This window comes from Rhinolophus ferrumequinum (genome assembly GCF_004115265.2).
Source record: "Rhinolophus ferrumequinum isolate MPI-CBG mRhiFer1 chromosome 15 unlocalized genomic scaffold, mRhiFer1_v1.p scaffold_54_arrow_ctg1_1, whole genome shotgun sequence".
NCBI lineage: Eukaryota > Metazoa > Chordata > Mammalia > Chiroptera > Rhinolophidae > Rhinolophus > Rhinolophus ferrumequinum.
Genome location: NW_022680357.1, coordinates 16,491,857 through 16,508,054, shown reverse-complemented (window position 1 = coordinate 16,508,054; position 16,198 = coordinate 16,491,857). Strand labels below are relative to the sequence as shown.

General features: G+C 36.9%; 1 protein-coding gene across 1 annotated transcript in view; it reads right to left on the bottom strand.

The window, feature by feature from the left end:
* The window catches only part of LOC117019690 (ATP-binding cassette sub-family A member 3), a 71,649-nt gene that overhangs the window by 35,618 nt on the left and 19,833 nt on the right, over nt 1–16,198 (bottom strand). The window contains exons 10-13 of the mRNA XM_033101753.1: nt 13,032–13,213; nt 11,498–11,635; nt 8,592–8,709; nt 4,621–4,775 (exon numbers count right to left, since the gene is read on the bottom strand). Coding sequence (XP_032957644.1) covers nt 4,621–4,775; nt 8,592–8,709; nt 11,498–11,635; nt 13,032–13,213 — 593 coding nt within the window. The remainder of the gene's footprint in view (nt 1–4,620; nt 4,776–8,591; nt 8,710–11,497; nt 11,636–13,031; nt 13,214–16,198) is intronic.

Genomic DNA, 16,198 nt, shown 5'->3' with positions numbered 1-16,198 from the left:
ACTTGCTTATGGTCCTTCAAACATGCTAGATGGTTTTATGCAAAAAACATAATACTGTCTGATGATGTTTTCGATATATGTAGGTGTAATGTATGACAACTAAAGCATAAAGGGAGGATAGGGAACCTACAATATGATAAGGTTTCTACGTTCCAAACGAAGTTGAAAAATATTCATTCCAAGTAACTTTGAAAAACTAAGCCTGTATTTTGTAATCCCTAAAGCAACCAATAAAAATGTACACAAGAGAAATAGCAAAAATTTCAAAAGACAAAACAGAATACTGAAAAAATGTTCAAATAACCCAAAAGAAGACTGGAAAGAGGAAACAGGAAAAAAAATAGTGAGAACAGAAAACAAATAATAAAATGATGCATTTAAATCTAAACATATAAATAATTACATTAAAAATAATCTAAACATATCAATTAAAAGACAGAGGCTGTCAGGCTGTATAAAAAAACAAGACCCAACTATACAATGTCTATAAAAACTCATTTAAAATTTAATGATATAGGTAAGTTTAAAGTGAAGTGTTTGAAGAAGATATATCACACACACAGAAATCAAAAGAAAGCTGCAGCGGTTATATCAATAGCAGAGAAAGTTGATTTCAGAGCAAAGAGAATTACCAGAGACAAAAGAGGGACATTACATATTGATAAGAGAATTTTTCAAAAGAAGACATAACAATTCTAAATGTGCATACGCCTAACAACAGAACACAGTAAACAAAAATGAACAGAACTGGAAATAGAATAGAAAAATATATGACTATAGGAAATTTCAATACTCCTCACTCAGTAAGAGAACCAGTCGATAGAAACTAGCAAATACACAGAATTAAACAACAACATCAAGTTACTGCATCTAACTAATGTTTATAGAAAATTCCAACGAAACAGCAGAAAACATATTCTTCCCAAGTGCTTATCAGTCATCAAGATACACCATAATCTTGGGTGATTAAACCTTAGCAATTTTAAAACATTTGAAATCACACCAAGTATGATATCTGACCAAAACAGAATTAAACTAAAAATAACAGAAAAAAAATCCCACAGGAGAACTTTCTATAATTTGGACATTTAAAAACATGCTTGTAAATGATCTATGAGTCACAAAAGAAGTCTGAAGGAATATAAAATATATTTTAAATTTAATAAAAATGAAAATATAACATATATCAAAATTTGTGGTGTACAGCTACAGAAGGGCTTAGAGAAAAAAAATCATAGCAATAAATGCTTAATTAGAAAGTAGAAATGCTTCAAATCAATTATCTAACCTCTGACCTTAAAAATTAGAAAAAGAGAAAAAGAAACCTAAATGAAGTAGATGGAAAAATATAATACATGTATAAGCATGAATAAATGAAATAAAAAACCAAAATGTAATAGAGAAAAACCAATGAAACTGAAAGCTGGTTCTTTGAAACGCTCATGAAAATTGATAAACTTCAAGCAATAATGACAGAGACAAAGAGAAATACAACTTACCAATATGAGAGAGAAGAGAATATTATTATAGACTCTACAGACATTAAAAAGATAAGGAATACCACAAATGGCTCTATATATATGGCCATCAACTTAGATGAAATAGAGCAATTCTTCAAAAATCACAAAGTACCTTAGCTCACCCTATAAAATAAATAACCTGAATACTCCTATAACTATTAAATAAATTGAACTTCTCTTTTTCCAGCTTTTCCAGAAATTTGAGATTTCTGGTCAAGTTGGCAGAGCAGGTAAAGCTGTGCTTGCCTCTTCTCAGGACATCAAAATCACAAGGAAACCACAGAACAACCATTACTGAGAAGCACCTAAAGTCTAGCTGGATAGAAGTCCTACAACTATGGACATACAGAAGAAGCCACCTCGAGACTACCAGGAGGGGCAGAGACGCAGAACAGGCGGGTCCCACAGCCATGAGTGGCAGTTAAAAATCAGGGGGATATCTTGGCTGTGAAGGTCCCCTGGAGGAGCGAAGGGTCCCAGCCTCACACCAGGCATCCAGCCCAGGGTTCCAGTGCAGGGGAGAGAAGTCCCTACAACTTCAGGCTGTGAAAACCAGCAGACTGTGGCTGAGTGAGATGCAGAGCTGCTGGAGTCCCAGGCGTTCCTCTAAGGGCCTGTGCAGAGACTTCCTCGCTGGCAGTAAACAAGCAGCATCTGGGTGGCTTGGGCGCGCCTGTTCCTCTTGCTGAGCAGCTCCAAGCCCAGTACTAGTGGCAGCCGGCCTCAGTTCACAGCTTGGCCTCCCTCAGGCACATCCAAGCCCAGTGTGAATAATGGCATTCTGTGGATTGCTTTGTGGCTCCTACCAGGTGGCCTTGGGCAGGGCACAGGCTGCAGCTGAACTTGGCCTACCACAAGGACCCTCCCAAGCGGTGAAAAGGTGAAGAGATTAAGAAGTAAAATTGGTAGTTACAAAATAGTCATGGGGATGTAAAGTACAGCACAGGAAATAGAGTCAATTATAACTATGTATAGTGCTAGGTGGGTACTAGGCTAGTCGGGGATCATTTCTTACATTATATAAATGTCCAACCACTATGCTGTGCACCTGAAATTAATATAAAATAGTATTGAATGTCAACTGTAATTGAAAAATTAAAAAAGGGAGGGGGAGGTGAAGGGGAATAAGAGGTCCAAATCTCCAGGTATAAAACAAGTCAGTCATGGGAATGGAATGTACAGCACGGGGAACAGAGGCAGTAATATTGACAGCGTGGGACGCTGTCAGATGGTTGCTGGATTTATCATGGGGATCACTTCTTTAGGTATATAAATGTTGAATAACTATGGTGTACCCCTAAAACTAATGTAATATCGTATGCTAGCTATATTTTAATAAAAACCTTCAAAAAAGGGAGTATGCATCCTTAATTTTTTTTTTTAAATAATAAAATCAAGGAATCTAAAAAGAAAAACCCTTCCAAACCTAATAAGTGAGCTTAGCAAGGTCAGAGAATAATAGGTCAATACGTAGATAATCATTTTTCCATGTATAAGCAACAAACAACTGGAAATAAAAAATTTAAAACTCCAAATAATCACACACACACACACATACACACACAAATATAAATAATTCAATAAAGAACTCAATAAATAACTCAATAACTAACTAACTAAATAAATAAAATAAATATTGGATCTGTATTCTGAAAACTGAAAATGGTGATACAGGAAATCAAAGACCTAAATTAAGGGAGAAAGATACTGTGGTTCAAGGATTTGAAGTTCCAGCATAGTAACGCTGTTAATTCTCTCCAAAGTAATATGTAGATTTAATATAATATCAATCAAAATCACAGCAGAACTTTTGTAGATACATAAAAAACAGTTTAAAACACTTACCTGGAAGGGCTAAGCAGCTATAATAATAATAATCCTTGATCTTTGACAAATGTGCAAAAAGCAATTCAAAGATGAAAGAATAGTGTTTTCAACATAAGGTATTAAAACAATTGGTCATTTTTATGCAAGAAAACGAACCTAGACCTAAATTTTACACCTTTATTCACAGACTAAAACCGGATCATAAATCTAAACGTCACGAGTGAAACTACAAAAATTTAAAAGAAAATACAGAATAAAATCTTCATGTCCTGAGGATAGCTCTAGAAAAGCCAGCAAAGGCAGGATCGATTACCAAAAATGTGATAAATTGGATTTCAATATTAAAAACTTTTGCTCTGCAAAAGACATTGTCAAGAAAATAAAGACAAACTACATTTGGGGAAAAATATTTGCCAAGCACCTATCAAACAAAGGACATATATCCAGAATAGATAAAGAACTAAAAAATTCTGTAAGAAATGAACCCAAATTTAAAAAATGGACTAGGGCCTCAACAAATATTTTATCAAGGAGGGTATAAAAATGGCAAATTAGCACATGAAGGATGGTCAACATTAGCCATCCATGAAATGCAGTTTAAAACCATGATTCGATACACGTACACACATAGTAGGGTGGTTACAATTTTAAAAAAGTTTTAACAATACCAAATTTGGGCAAGAATGCAGGACAACTGTACTTCCCACCCATTGCTGGTGGGCGTGCAAAGGGATACCCCCACTCTGGGAAGCAGTCTGGCAGCTTCCGATACAGTTAAACAAATACTTACAATACAATACAGTAATCCAACGCTGAGAGAGATGAAAACTTATGTTTACACGCCAAAAAGTTGTACGTGAAATTCAGTTTTAATCATCCTCACTAAGCCTGCAGAAAACCCGAATGCCCTCCGACTGGTATACTGTGTAACATCCAAGCAGGAAATACTCCTCAGCAATGAAAAGAAACACACTACCACTCACGCAACAGCACGGATGGATCTCAAACGCTTTAGTCTGTATAAGCAGCTAATCTCTGAAGGTTACATACTATATGATTCCATTTATGTGATTCTCAACAAGACAAAACAACAGTGATGAAAGATAGACCAGTGGTTGCGGGGAAAGGTGGGGTGCGGGGAGAGGGATGACTCCAAACAGAGAGCACGAGTGAGTGCTGCAGGGTGATGAAACTGTTCTGTATCTTGATTGTAGTGTTCGTTAAATGTGTTAAAATTCACAGATCTGTAATTAAAAGAACAAGTGTGACTTACCATCGAGTAGAAGTAAAGGTGCTCTGACAGCGTCAAGTCACCGAACAGCCAGTTCTGCTGAGGGCAGAAGCCCATGTGCTTTCGAACATCGACTCTGTGCTTGGAGACGGCATACCCGTTGATGTAGGCCTCCCCTCTGGTAGGAGGGGAACAACCTACAAGCAAGCAGAAAACCCGTCTGAAGCTGAGCTTTGCGGAGAGAAAGTGCTAAGACTGCTAATTAGCATATCAAATTCCGTGTCCTTGTGGCTCACTCTGGGGGTGGGATTAGCCATCTTCTAATTGTCTTTCCACTTATATATACACTACTTTGCTGCAATGGGTATGGATTATATTTATGATAAAAAATTTAATAATTTCCTATATTCCAATATATTCACATTGCAATCAGCCAGTTACTGTATTTGTGAACCACACAAATATGGTTCCTGTTAGATGCTATGAAAAACAAAGACCTGGAATATAATACTTTGTCCTCAAGAAATTTAAATATTAATAAAAACCAGTCCAGATTTTGTGGGGAACTATTTGGTAACATGTAAAAAAGAAACCATTAAGTCCATTTAAACCTTATGAATCATTTATCCTATTTTAAAATATATCAGGGGTCCAAAAAAAATGTATAAACATGACTTGTATTCATTCATCTTTTGTTATTGGTATATATTGAATATTACAATTTTAATGCAGTTATTTTGCTTTCTTAAAATATGGATACATTTTTTTGGAACCCTCTGTATTCTTTTTTAAATTGAGATATAGTTGACATATAACATATTAGTTTCAGATATACAACATAATGATTAGATATTTGTAAATATTGTGAAATGATCACAATAAGTATAGTTAACATCAGTCACCGTATAGTTTTTTTTGTGATGAGAACTTTAAAAATTTACTCTTCTAGCAACTTTGAAATATACAATACAGTATTAACTATAGTTTTCATGCTGTACATTACATCCCCATGACTATTTATAACTAGAAATTTAAATCTTTTGACTCCCTGTATCCATTTAACCCAGCCCTCATCCCCTGGTTCTGGCTACAACCAATCTCTTCTCTATGAGTTCAATTTTTAAAAAAAGATTCTACATACGTGTTAGATCATATGGTATTTGTCTCTCTCTCAGACTTATTTCACTTAGCCCAATACCCTCAAGGTCCATCATACTGCCACAAATGGCAGGACTGCCTTCTTTTTTTATGGCTGAATAAGATATATATATATATAGATAGATAGATAGATAGATATCTGTATCTATAGATATCTATCTATCTATCTATATGCACATATATATACCTCGTATCTTCTTTGTCTGTTCATCCATCGATGAGAACGTACATTTCTAACACATCCCAAACAAGGCAATGCTGAACATGCTGCTGGTAGAAGACCAGGCTTTGAGAACTACTGAGTTAGGGGAAAGACTACACTGCAGTGAAAAGAGGCTGCAAAGGAGTTAAGAAAGAAATTTTTCACACACAGGGTTAAATACCAAGGTGAGCAATCCAGGTTGGCAGGAAGATCAACGCCACATTTTCTTTACCCATCCATTCATCCATCAAAGGACACTTAGGTTGCTTCCATGTCCTGGCTATTGTGAATAATGCTACAGTGAACATGGGGGTGCAGATATCTTTTCAAGTTAATGTTTTCATTTTCTGCAGATAAATACTGAGAAGTGAAATTGCTGGAGATGGTAGTTCTATTTTTAGTTTTTTCAAGAATCTGCATACTGTTTTCCATAGTGGCTGCACACTTTACATTCCCACCAACAGTGAAGGAAGGTTCTCTTTTCTCCACAACCTCTCCAATACTTATCTCTTGTATTTGTTGATAGTATTTCTAACACATGTGAAGCGATCTCACATTGCAGTTTTGATTTGCCTTTCCCTGATGATTAGTGATGTTGAGCACCTTTTCATGTACCTGTTGGTCATCTGTACGTCTTCTTTGGAGAAATGTCTATTCAGATCCTCTGCCCACTTTTTAATCAATTTTTGTTTTTGCTCTTGAGTTGTATGAATTCTTTCTTAATATGTTTTGGATATTAACACCTTATCTGATATATGATATGCAAATATTTTCTCCCATTTAGTATATTCCTTTTTCATCTTGTGAATGGTTTCCTTTGCGGCACACTTTTTAGTTTGATGTAGCCCCACTTGTTTATTTTTGCTTTTGTTGCCCTTGTTTTTGATGTCAAATCCAAAAATATCATAGGCAAGACTGATGTCAAGGAGCTCACTGCTTATGTTTTCTTCTAGTTTTATGGTTTTAGATCTTACATTCATGTCTTTGAACGATTTTGAGATAATTTTAGCGAACGGTGAAAGACAGTGGTCCAGCTCATTCCTTTGCATGTGGCTGTTCCAACGGTGGAGCTTTGAACTGGGAAGTTTCTTCCTGATCATGCCATGCGATTGGGGGGGAGGATGAGGTGAGAAAAAAACCCCAAACTTCCTACCCTTTTTGGTATTGGCTATGCATTTACCTGCATGCTGCAGCTTCCAAACTGGTTTCTAGAGTTCTTAGAAAAGGTATTTTTGTGTGTATGTTGTTGGCAACTCAGCATCTCTGCGGCAATGAGAGCCTGGAGCTTCCGAGTTGCTGATGTCGCCCTCACCTCCTACTGTTTCTAAGTTGCCTTTTCCTTCATTTAGCATTACTTCATTGCTGTTAAGTCTTTGCCTGTTTACAGAGTTCTGACAAAATTGGTTCTGACATTTTCATGCTTGTTTACCAATTTTGTCTGTGAAGAACTGGAATTCGGAGCTACCTCCTCTGTTCTGGACGGTTGCTTGTGAGCTGCATGTTGGTGTATGAATAGGATTTCAATAGGTGGAGAGCTGATTTTAGGCCTTCCCAATGAGAGGAAGGGCATGAGCACCCACAGATGGGAAAGGGCGTAACGTGTGTTCTGAGATAACACGTAAAGCACGGAGTGTGTTCTAAGATAACTTACGTAAAGTGTTATCAACTATATGTATTTTGCACATATCATCATGAAGGAAATAATTCAAATCATAACTCTGTGACGTTAACTAAAAAGTCATTCTTTTACAACAAGTTTTAGCTGATATTTAGAGGGAGTCAGTTCAAGCATATAAAACAGAGAATGTGGGTATCGTCTTCCCCTCCTGACTTAGTTTTGCCATCGATTTTGTCCCAAAGGAGAGGCTATTTTGTCTCAACTACTAGGCTCAGCCCTGCTCCAGCCTCTAGGACTTACACTAGCCTAACACACCACATGGGATTCACTATCCTAATGGTCCCTAGCATTCCTTATCCATTCTTCCTTCCTGGTGAAGGCAATGTTTCTAAAGCATAAAGCTTCATGAAATATTCCTCCATGGCTTCTCATTGCTCTCAGCATACATTGTAAACTTCACGGCATGGCTTCCCCAAAACCTTTCGTGATCTGACCTTTCGATTCTTCACCCGGCTTTATCCTTTGCCATGACATTCCTAGTCTGATCTGGTGATACAGATGTCTGCTTTCGAGCCTCCTGGTCTTTGCTTATCCCTGTAATACTCTTCTGTCCTTCTCTTTATAGCCTTTTGATTTGCCCCAGATTTGATGTCACTTCCCTATTCCTCATCCCCAAAACACGTTACGTGTCATTCTATTGAGTGAATCGCATCCTACGTGTCGTGTCTCCTTTCTTACTTAGTGGTGTAAGTTTCAAGTTTTTTGTCTGTATCTCCACCAGAGTATAAAATTGAGTGTAACAACCTTGTAACCACCACTGTATTATCAGTTCCTATAAAAAGAATTCGCGCATAAAATTGTTCATTGAATAAATGAATGAATTTATCACATCACCTAAAGCACCTTGGTTGTGAATAACTGAAACTTAATGACACCAACACTGAAATAACAACACATTCAACACTACAAATTGTTGACTGATTTACAACCTTAGAAGGAAACTGACTTCTGCTCTGAACAGAGCTAAATACGTACCTGTGAGAACAGACAAGGTTGTGGTTTTTCCTGCCCCATTTTCTCCTAGAAGAACAGTGATCTGCCCCTTATATAAATTCATAGACATGTTGTTTACTGCTACTTTGTTGCCAAATTCCTGTGGGATGAAAGAAAGGATAACTTGATATCTGTCACTATCAGTTATTTAAAGACGCTCATATCCTCTATCCTTAGAAGAAACAACATTAATCATCAGACTTGTTGTAAAAAATGTGTTGTTTTGAACAAGGAACAGTATTTTCAGTTGCACGGAGTTTGTATATTAGTCAAAATAACTGTGAAGGCACAGTGGTATACATATGTATGCTTGGTAAAGAAAATGGAGACCTCTCTATATTCTATGTATGAAGAGTAGTTATGGGCTTACTCAACTGTAGCAAGCGCTAGGGAAGCTCACAGAAGCTGCCACCAATGATCACAAAAGTTGATGCCATGATTTCAGCCAGAAGTTTGATGATTTACAAGAGCATGCTAGAAATTTTTTGGGATTCTAAGCAGGAGTTGGCAAACTCAAATATGGCCCATTATCTGTTTTTGTGCAGCCAATGAGCTAAGAATGGTTTTCACACTTTTAAAGGCTTGTGAAAATATAATAGAAAAGAATATGCGCCAGACATTGTGTGAGGTCCATGGAACCTAAAATATTTACCCGGTCATTTACAGAACATGTTTGAAAACCCTACTAATGTGTCTCTTGGAAATTCCTAACATTTCAGTCTGAAATGAAAAATCCTGTTATTCCCAAGCACTCACCTAGGTGGATCTAAAACCTGCCTGTCTGTAGGTGTCTGTGTGTAGGTGCCTCTCACTGGCAAATCCTAACTATAATAGAAAGCAAACAGAGAAGGACATTTTGGGGAATGCAGTTCATGGGCTCTCTTTTGCAATGCAGGAGAAACCTTAGAAAGAGGTGCTAGTGTTGCCAAATTAACCAGCGATCATCAGGAGAGCATGTCTGCAAGCTCTCCGTAGGCCTGGGCTTCTCCCTCGCAGCAGCACTGCTGACACTCTGGTTAAAGGATTCTTTGTTCTGGAGGGCCTTCCTGGGCCTTGCAGGGTGGTTAGCAGCTTCCCTGGTTTCTACCCTGTAGACGCCAGCAGACTCCTCTCCTCACCTCCCTCACCCTGGGGTGTGACAACCAAACTATTTCTAGATTGTTAAATGTCTTCTTTCTGGGGGGACATAATCGTTCCCAGTTGAAAAGGACTGCCCTAGGGAATCTAATTTTCTCCTACGAATTCAATTACCGTACAGATGCTGACTGTACTACAATCTGTTCCAGTCATTCTCTCTCGCCAAAGCTATAGCTCTACATCTTCAAATGCCTATCAGAAACATAAGTTTAAATATTTACAAATATCTCAAATTCAGTATGTCTAAAACTCTGCTCATTATCATGCCCTGAAAATATACAGTCCTCAGCTGTACTCCCTGGATCACTGAATGGCCCCTAAATTCACCTAAGCGTACAAACGAGAAACCCAAGTATGACCCTACATGTCTCCATTGCTATTAACTACTGTATGCAATAAATCACCACGTCCAATTAATACATGCAGGCCAGCGGTGCTCACTCTCCATTTGAAAACTATTTATTGAATGCCTACGGTGTATCAGGTATTGTGCTATATGCCAGAATTATATCTAGAAGTAAGTCACATATAGTCTCTGCTTTAATGAAGCCTTGGTAAAGGAAGATAGGGAAAAAGGTAAACTCCTTGAAAGGTGCCAGAAAAAAAGAACTATACATGCAAGAAAAAAAAACCACAAAAGCAGGTATTTCACTGGCAACAACACATGTGAATAGACAGTGGGGCAACATCTTTAACCTAACATTCTATATCCAGTGACAGCATCTTTCAAAAGTGAAGCTAAAATAAAGACTATTTCAGACATAGAAAATCTCTGAAAGAATTAATCACTAGCAGACCTACACTAAAAGAAAGGTCAAAGCTAGTCTACCAGGCAGAAGGGAAATGATACCAGGTGGAAATCTAGATAAGAACAGAGGACTGGAGATCACTAGAATTATTAACTATATCAGCAGTTATACATCACATTCTTTGCAACTTCCTTAAAATATAACTGAAAAATTAAGCACAATGATAAGAATATATTGCAGGTTTTACAACGTATGTATAGGTAAAATGTATGACAGCAGCAGCATGAAGGCTCTGAGTGTAAAACTAAAAGCATACCTAACCTAAGGTTCCTATACTATATGGGAAATGGTATAATACCATTTGAATGCAGATTGTAATAAGTTAGACGTATAACGTATCAGAGAGAAACCATTAAAACATCAAAACAGAAAGTTATAGTTAATACCAAAAAAAGGGAGATAAAGTGAAATCTCAGAAAAATAATAAATTAATCCAAGAGAAGGCAGAACAAGAGGAGAAGGAAAACAAAGACTATATGGTAGACATAGAAATCAAATATGGGATGATAAATATAAACTGTACCAATAATATCAATAATCTCATTAAATGTGAATGGCTTGAACACCTCGAAGAAAAGCAGCAGTCGTCAGACTGAATAAAGAGTATGAACTAACTATATGTATTTATATGTATACAAAAACTGTCCTGCAATTGTAAAGACAGAAATAGGTTAACAGTAAAAGAATGGGAAAAATATAGCAGGCAAACATGAACTAAAAGCAAAGTGGAGTAACCAGCTCACCTGTGGACCCTGGTACCAGGCCCAACCACCTGCAGACTCTGACACCAGGACTCCCTGCCTGTGGACCCAGTGTCCTGCCCACACATGGACCCTACTAGCCGGCTCCTCCACATCTGCCATCTGCCCTTTCCATGGTCCCCACCCACTAGCCTGCCCACTGGCCAGGCACTGATAAAGGGCTCTCTCTTTGAAATAGTACCTTGTACAAATGTTCAATCTGGATGTCTGCCACCCGTGTAACAGGTTCAGCCTCAAAATATTTGCTTTGAGTTCTCCCATAGTGTTTCATTTCTTCTTCTTCCTTACTAATGCTTGATTGGCCAAACCAGTATGAGCGCTACAAAGAAAGCCAAATATAATTACCAAAATGAGCATTAAGAAATGAAGCACTCCATATAAACAGACCTACAACAAGTAAAGCAAAGCAAATGAATCAGTGACCAAAACCTCCCTACAAAGAAAAGTACAAGACCAGATGGCTTCATAGGTGAATCCAACCCAACATTGAAACAAGATTAACAACGATCCTTCTCCAAGTCTTCCAAACATTGTAAGAGGAGGAAACATTTCCTAAACCATTCTATGAGCTCAAAATTACCCTGACACCAAAGCCAGATAAAGATATCGTGAGGAAAGAAGCTAAAGATCAATATCCCCTACAAATACAGATGCAAAAATCTTCAACCAAATGCTAGCATACTGAATCCAGTATCAAAAGGATTATACATCATGACCAAGTGGGATTTATCCCAGGAATGCAGTGGTTGTTCAAGGTATAAAAATCAATCAATGCAATATATCACATTTATATGAAATATCCAGATTATATGAAACATCCAGATTAATCCATATAAAAAGAAAGCTGATTAGTGGTTGCTAGGGGTTTGGGGTAGGGAAAAACATGATGTGACTTCTTTGTGGATATAGGAATTTATTTTTGGGTGATGAAAATATTTTGGAATTAGGTGTGTGCATGTACATTGTAAATGTACTAAATGAGGCACTAAAACAACTTGAAAACACTTCGGCTTGGTTTATTTTGTGAGATGGAGAAAGTTGTAGCATCCTTTCAGGGGTTACATTTTGTAGCAAACTGATATATGATTTGAATCTCCAGGATTTAGAAGCAAAAACTCTTTTTAAAGTGCTACGGTTAATAAATAGGAACAAATGGAATTACTCTAGAACGAGGCTGCAGCCAATGCATTTTATCACACTTGGTCAGGATATCTTCTTTGTACCACACTTATCCAGTAATGGTAAGGGAACAGGAGGGCAAAATACAGATGTTCTCCAGTGTTAAGCACACTGGTCTAACAATTGAAAAGAAGCAAGTGATTGAGAACAGACATAGGAAATACTTAATCCTCTTCTCACTAAGATCTAAGAAACCATCACACATTAGTTTAGCTGGGAACGACATCTGCAGATATTTTAGGTTTCTTTATTCTCTGACCTAATCCACTTTATTCTCTGATCTAATCCTTCTTGGCTGAAGAAGGGTTGTATTACTCAAAATTTTTAATGCATGGGGTTTCAGTCTTATCCACAGATATTGTGCATTTGCATATGTGGAAGATTTTAAGGAGTATCAAGAACAGGGCTAGCATTTCTTTACGGTTGGTATCCAGATGAAAATGATTCTGCACCTGACCTTTTGATTTGATCCTAACTATTACGAAATAGGCTCATAAGGATTGTAGGCTTTCCCAATAAGCAGCATTAGAACTCACCGTAAGAAAAAAGAACCATGGTTGGGGCATGCCGTATTGCCCTGGAAAGACAGTTTCTACATACCAGGTCACAAGGCCATACAAGAAAGCATCAAGTAACAGCATTCCCAATATATAGGCAAAAATGAGGTTATCCTGAAGGTTGGCTGGTGTCCAAAGATTATGCCACTTAACCCCAACTTCTGAAATAAAAAGGCAGTATTTACCATAAACGACAGCTCTGTGATTGAAACATTAAAGAAAAAAGGTTGTTGATACTCTAAATGTCACTGCTCTGAATTATCTACGTGTTGATACCCTTAGTATGTAGGTCATCTAAGAAAATGATGGAATATGTAACAACATTGGTTTCTCCCCTCCTCCATTCAAAATCTACAAAAATAAATAGGAATGACTGAGACAAAGTCACCAACCGAAAGAAAAATAATAAAAAAGTCAAGTAAAAAGCGGATCTACTAGATCCGCTCCTTCTACTTTATCCTTCATGCTAAATTCCCACTGAAATAACCATCGGGATACACACATTTGGAAAAATATTCAACAGCACTATGGTTGGATGCTGACTGCCAAGCAAAAGAGAAAATGTTTCGCATATATGTAGTCCTGACGGAAAGGGAAAAAGGAAGTCACCAAAAGAAGACAAGTAATCCTGTGTTCTTCTACCCGTCTACTGCTAGGCAGAGTGCCGCACAACTGAAAAACACGAGGGCTTGCAGTAAACTCCTAATTCAAAGAGGCTAGATATGAAGATAACAACGGTCCATGAAACTTGCCCTTCCTTCAACATGGGCCCTCTCTTTTCTATAGACCAGCACCGCGAGAAGAACATTCATGAATATTGTCTTTGAGAAAGCTATAAGAAAAGGTAATAGTCTGAGATAAAAATTATTTAGTAGGATTCAAAATGGTTATCAAAATGAAAGCCATTTTGAGGCAGTGAATAGCAAATTAGAAACCACAGAAAAAATGAAGGTAGAATATAAACTTTAGAAAGTCTACTAATAACTTCAGTAATTCTCTACCCAAAATACGACAGAGTTCCTAAAAGAGAAAAGAAATAACAAAGAAATGAAGCAGTAACTAAATAAAATAACCTGATAAAAAATAACTCAATTAGAAAATTAAAGGTGTACATTCTGTTGCAGTTAAGTCAACAAAACCTAGATAAATTCTAGTGAATTCTTAATGCTTCATGTATAAGATTAATACAAGTATCCATTAAGAAATCATACGTATATTCTTCTAATTGGCTTCTCACTGGAAGTAGATTTTTGTTTACAGATGAGAAAATTAAGTATCCTCAATCCTCCTCATTCATCAGTAACTGCAATGAAATTCTCACTAAATCCCAATAAGATTTTTCACAGAATTTGACAAAGTGATCTAAAATTCAAGTGGAAAACAAAGTGAGAAGAATGACTGAAGAATAACAAAAGTATGGTTACATGACTAACAGATATTAAGACTTGTTATAAAGCTATAATGAGTAAAACCATTGTAGTACTCACACAAAAATAGACTGAAAAAGATCAACAGGATGGAAAATATCGTCAGAAACAGACCCATGCATTTGTAATAGCTCGATTTTCATTTTGAAAATAAATAAATAAAATTAGGTTCCTACCTAATGACAAACAGAAGTATCAACTCTATGCCCCCTGAAAATCCAAATGTAAAAATAAAAATTCACACATTTTAGAAAAAAATAAAAGATTATTATCTTTATGACTCTGGATATGAAAGGATTCCTTGAGTAAAACTAAAGCGTACAAATTGAAGGAAAAGACCGACAAGTTTGATTACATTAATTTAGGGAAGATAACAATGCAAATGTCATTCTGGAAAGGAAATCCATTCAAGAAAGGAAAACAAGGAGGAAAGGTACCCCTCCCCCCAGTAAGAAGAAAAGAGTGAGGGTAAAGGACAGAGGACAGGTACTTGAGTCACAGGTTTTCCTATTTCAGGAAAACCCTGGAGAACTGTTCTGGTGAGATCATGTAGAAATATCCAACACTGTGATGGTGGCATTGGTAGTGGACAGTGAAGCGGCTAGATAAATAGGCCTCAAGTGGAGCTACTGGCTCCTCATATCTAAAAGTCAGTCAGAGCTTGTATAACTTTCCAAGTGTTTGTGAAGGCCAAAGAGTCTCAGTGAGGGCCAGAAAACGGTGGAGAACTGGATGAGGGCTTTAAGTCTGGGGCAAGCAGCCAGAACCACACTTCTAACAGATGAGGAACCAGTCCATTGTGCTACACAGGCTACACAGTCGCACGTCAGCTCAGGCTAGGTACTCAACTATAGAGGCAAAAGATCTGAAGATATCACAGAGATTTGAGGTCTCCATTTCCATCCACTGTAAGAGACTCCTAAGTTCCCATCCCCACACATACCATCTTGAAGAATACAAGAAGAGAGATGGCTAAAAGATTGACTCATTCAGAAGAATGTGAATAAATCATTGGATTAGACTTACGTTACATTTATTTTTTTCAGCCCAGTAATGTACAGTTTAGAGGAAAATTACTTATAGGAAATAAAGAAGCTATATGTGCTTTTTCACATGAGAGTAGTACAATGCATTACCGAAAAGGATGTAGAAAAACTCATGTGCTGCTGGAGAATAAATTGGTCTTCTCTTTTTGAAGGTTATTATAATAGCAATTTAAATTAAGCTATGAATATCTTACAAAATAGCATTTTTATATCTAAGAATTTATTTATATTAGTATGCATATTGTATAAGCAAATATACATGTACTATTGTGGGTAACAGCAAAAAAATTGGAATCCACTGAAATGTGCACTGACAGAGAACTAGTTAATTATAGGACCCCTTTATAATGGAATATTACACAACTTTGTGAAAAAAAATGGGAGTGTGTCTCTGTAGGAGAAGGCCTAATATATAGTATCAGGTGAAATACAGCATGTAGATTAAGAGATTTAAAATTATTTTATTTAGGAGTGTAATGGGGGTTTTGCGGAGAGATGGGAACTTTCAAACTTTTCACACTTCAAATTATTTTTTTTACAGTTCACATAATTGCTTTTATAAAAAAAACAAATCTGGGGATAAATAATTTTTCTAACACTTCTTACCTCCTCACTCACTGTACCACCCACACTGCCTTATTCTATCTTTCTCGGAATGAAATAGCAAAGGTGA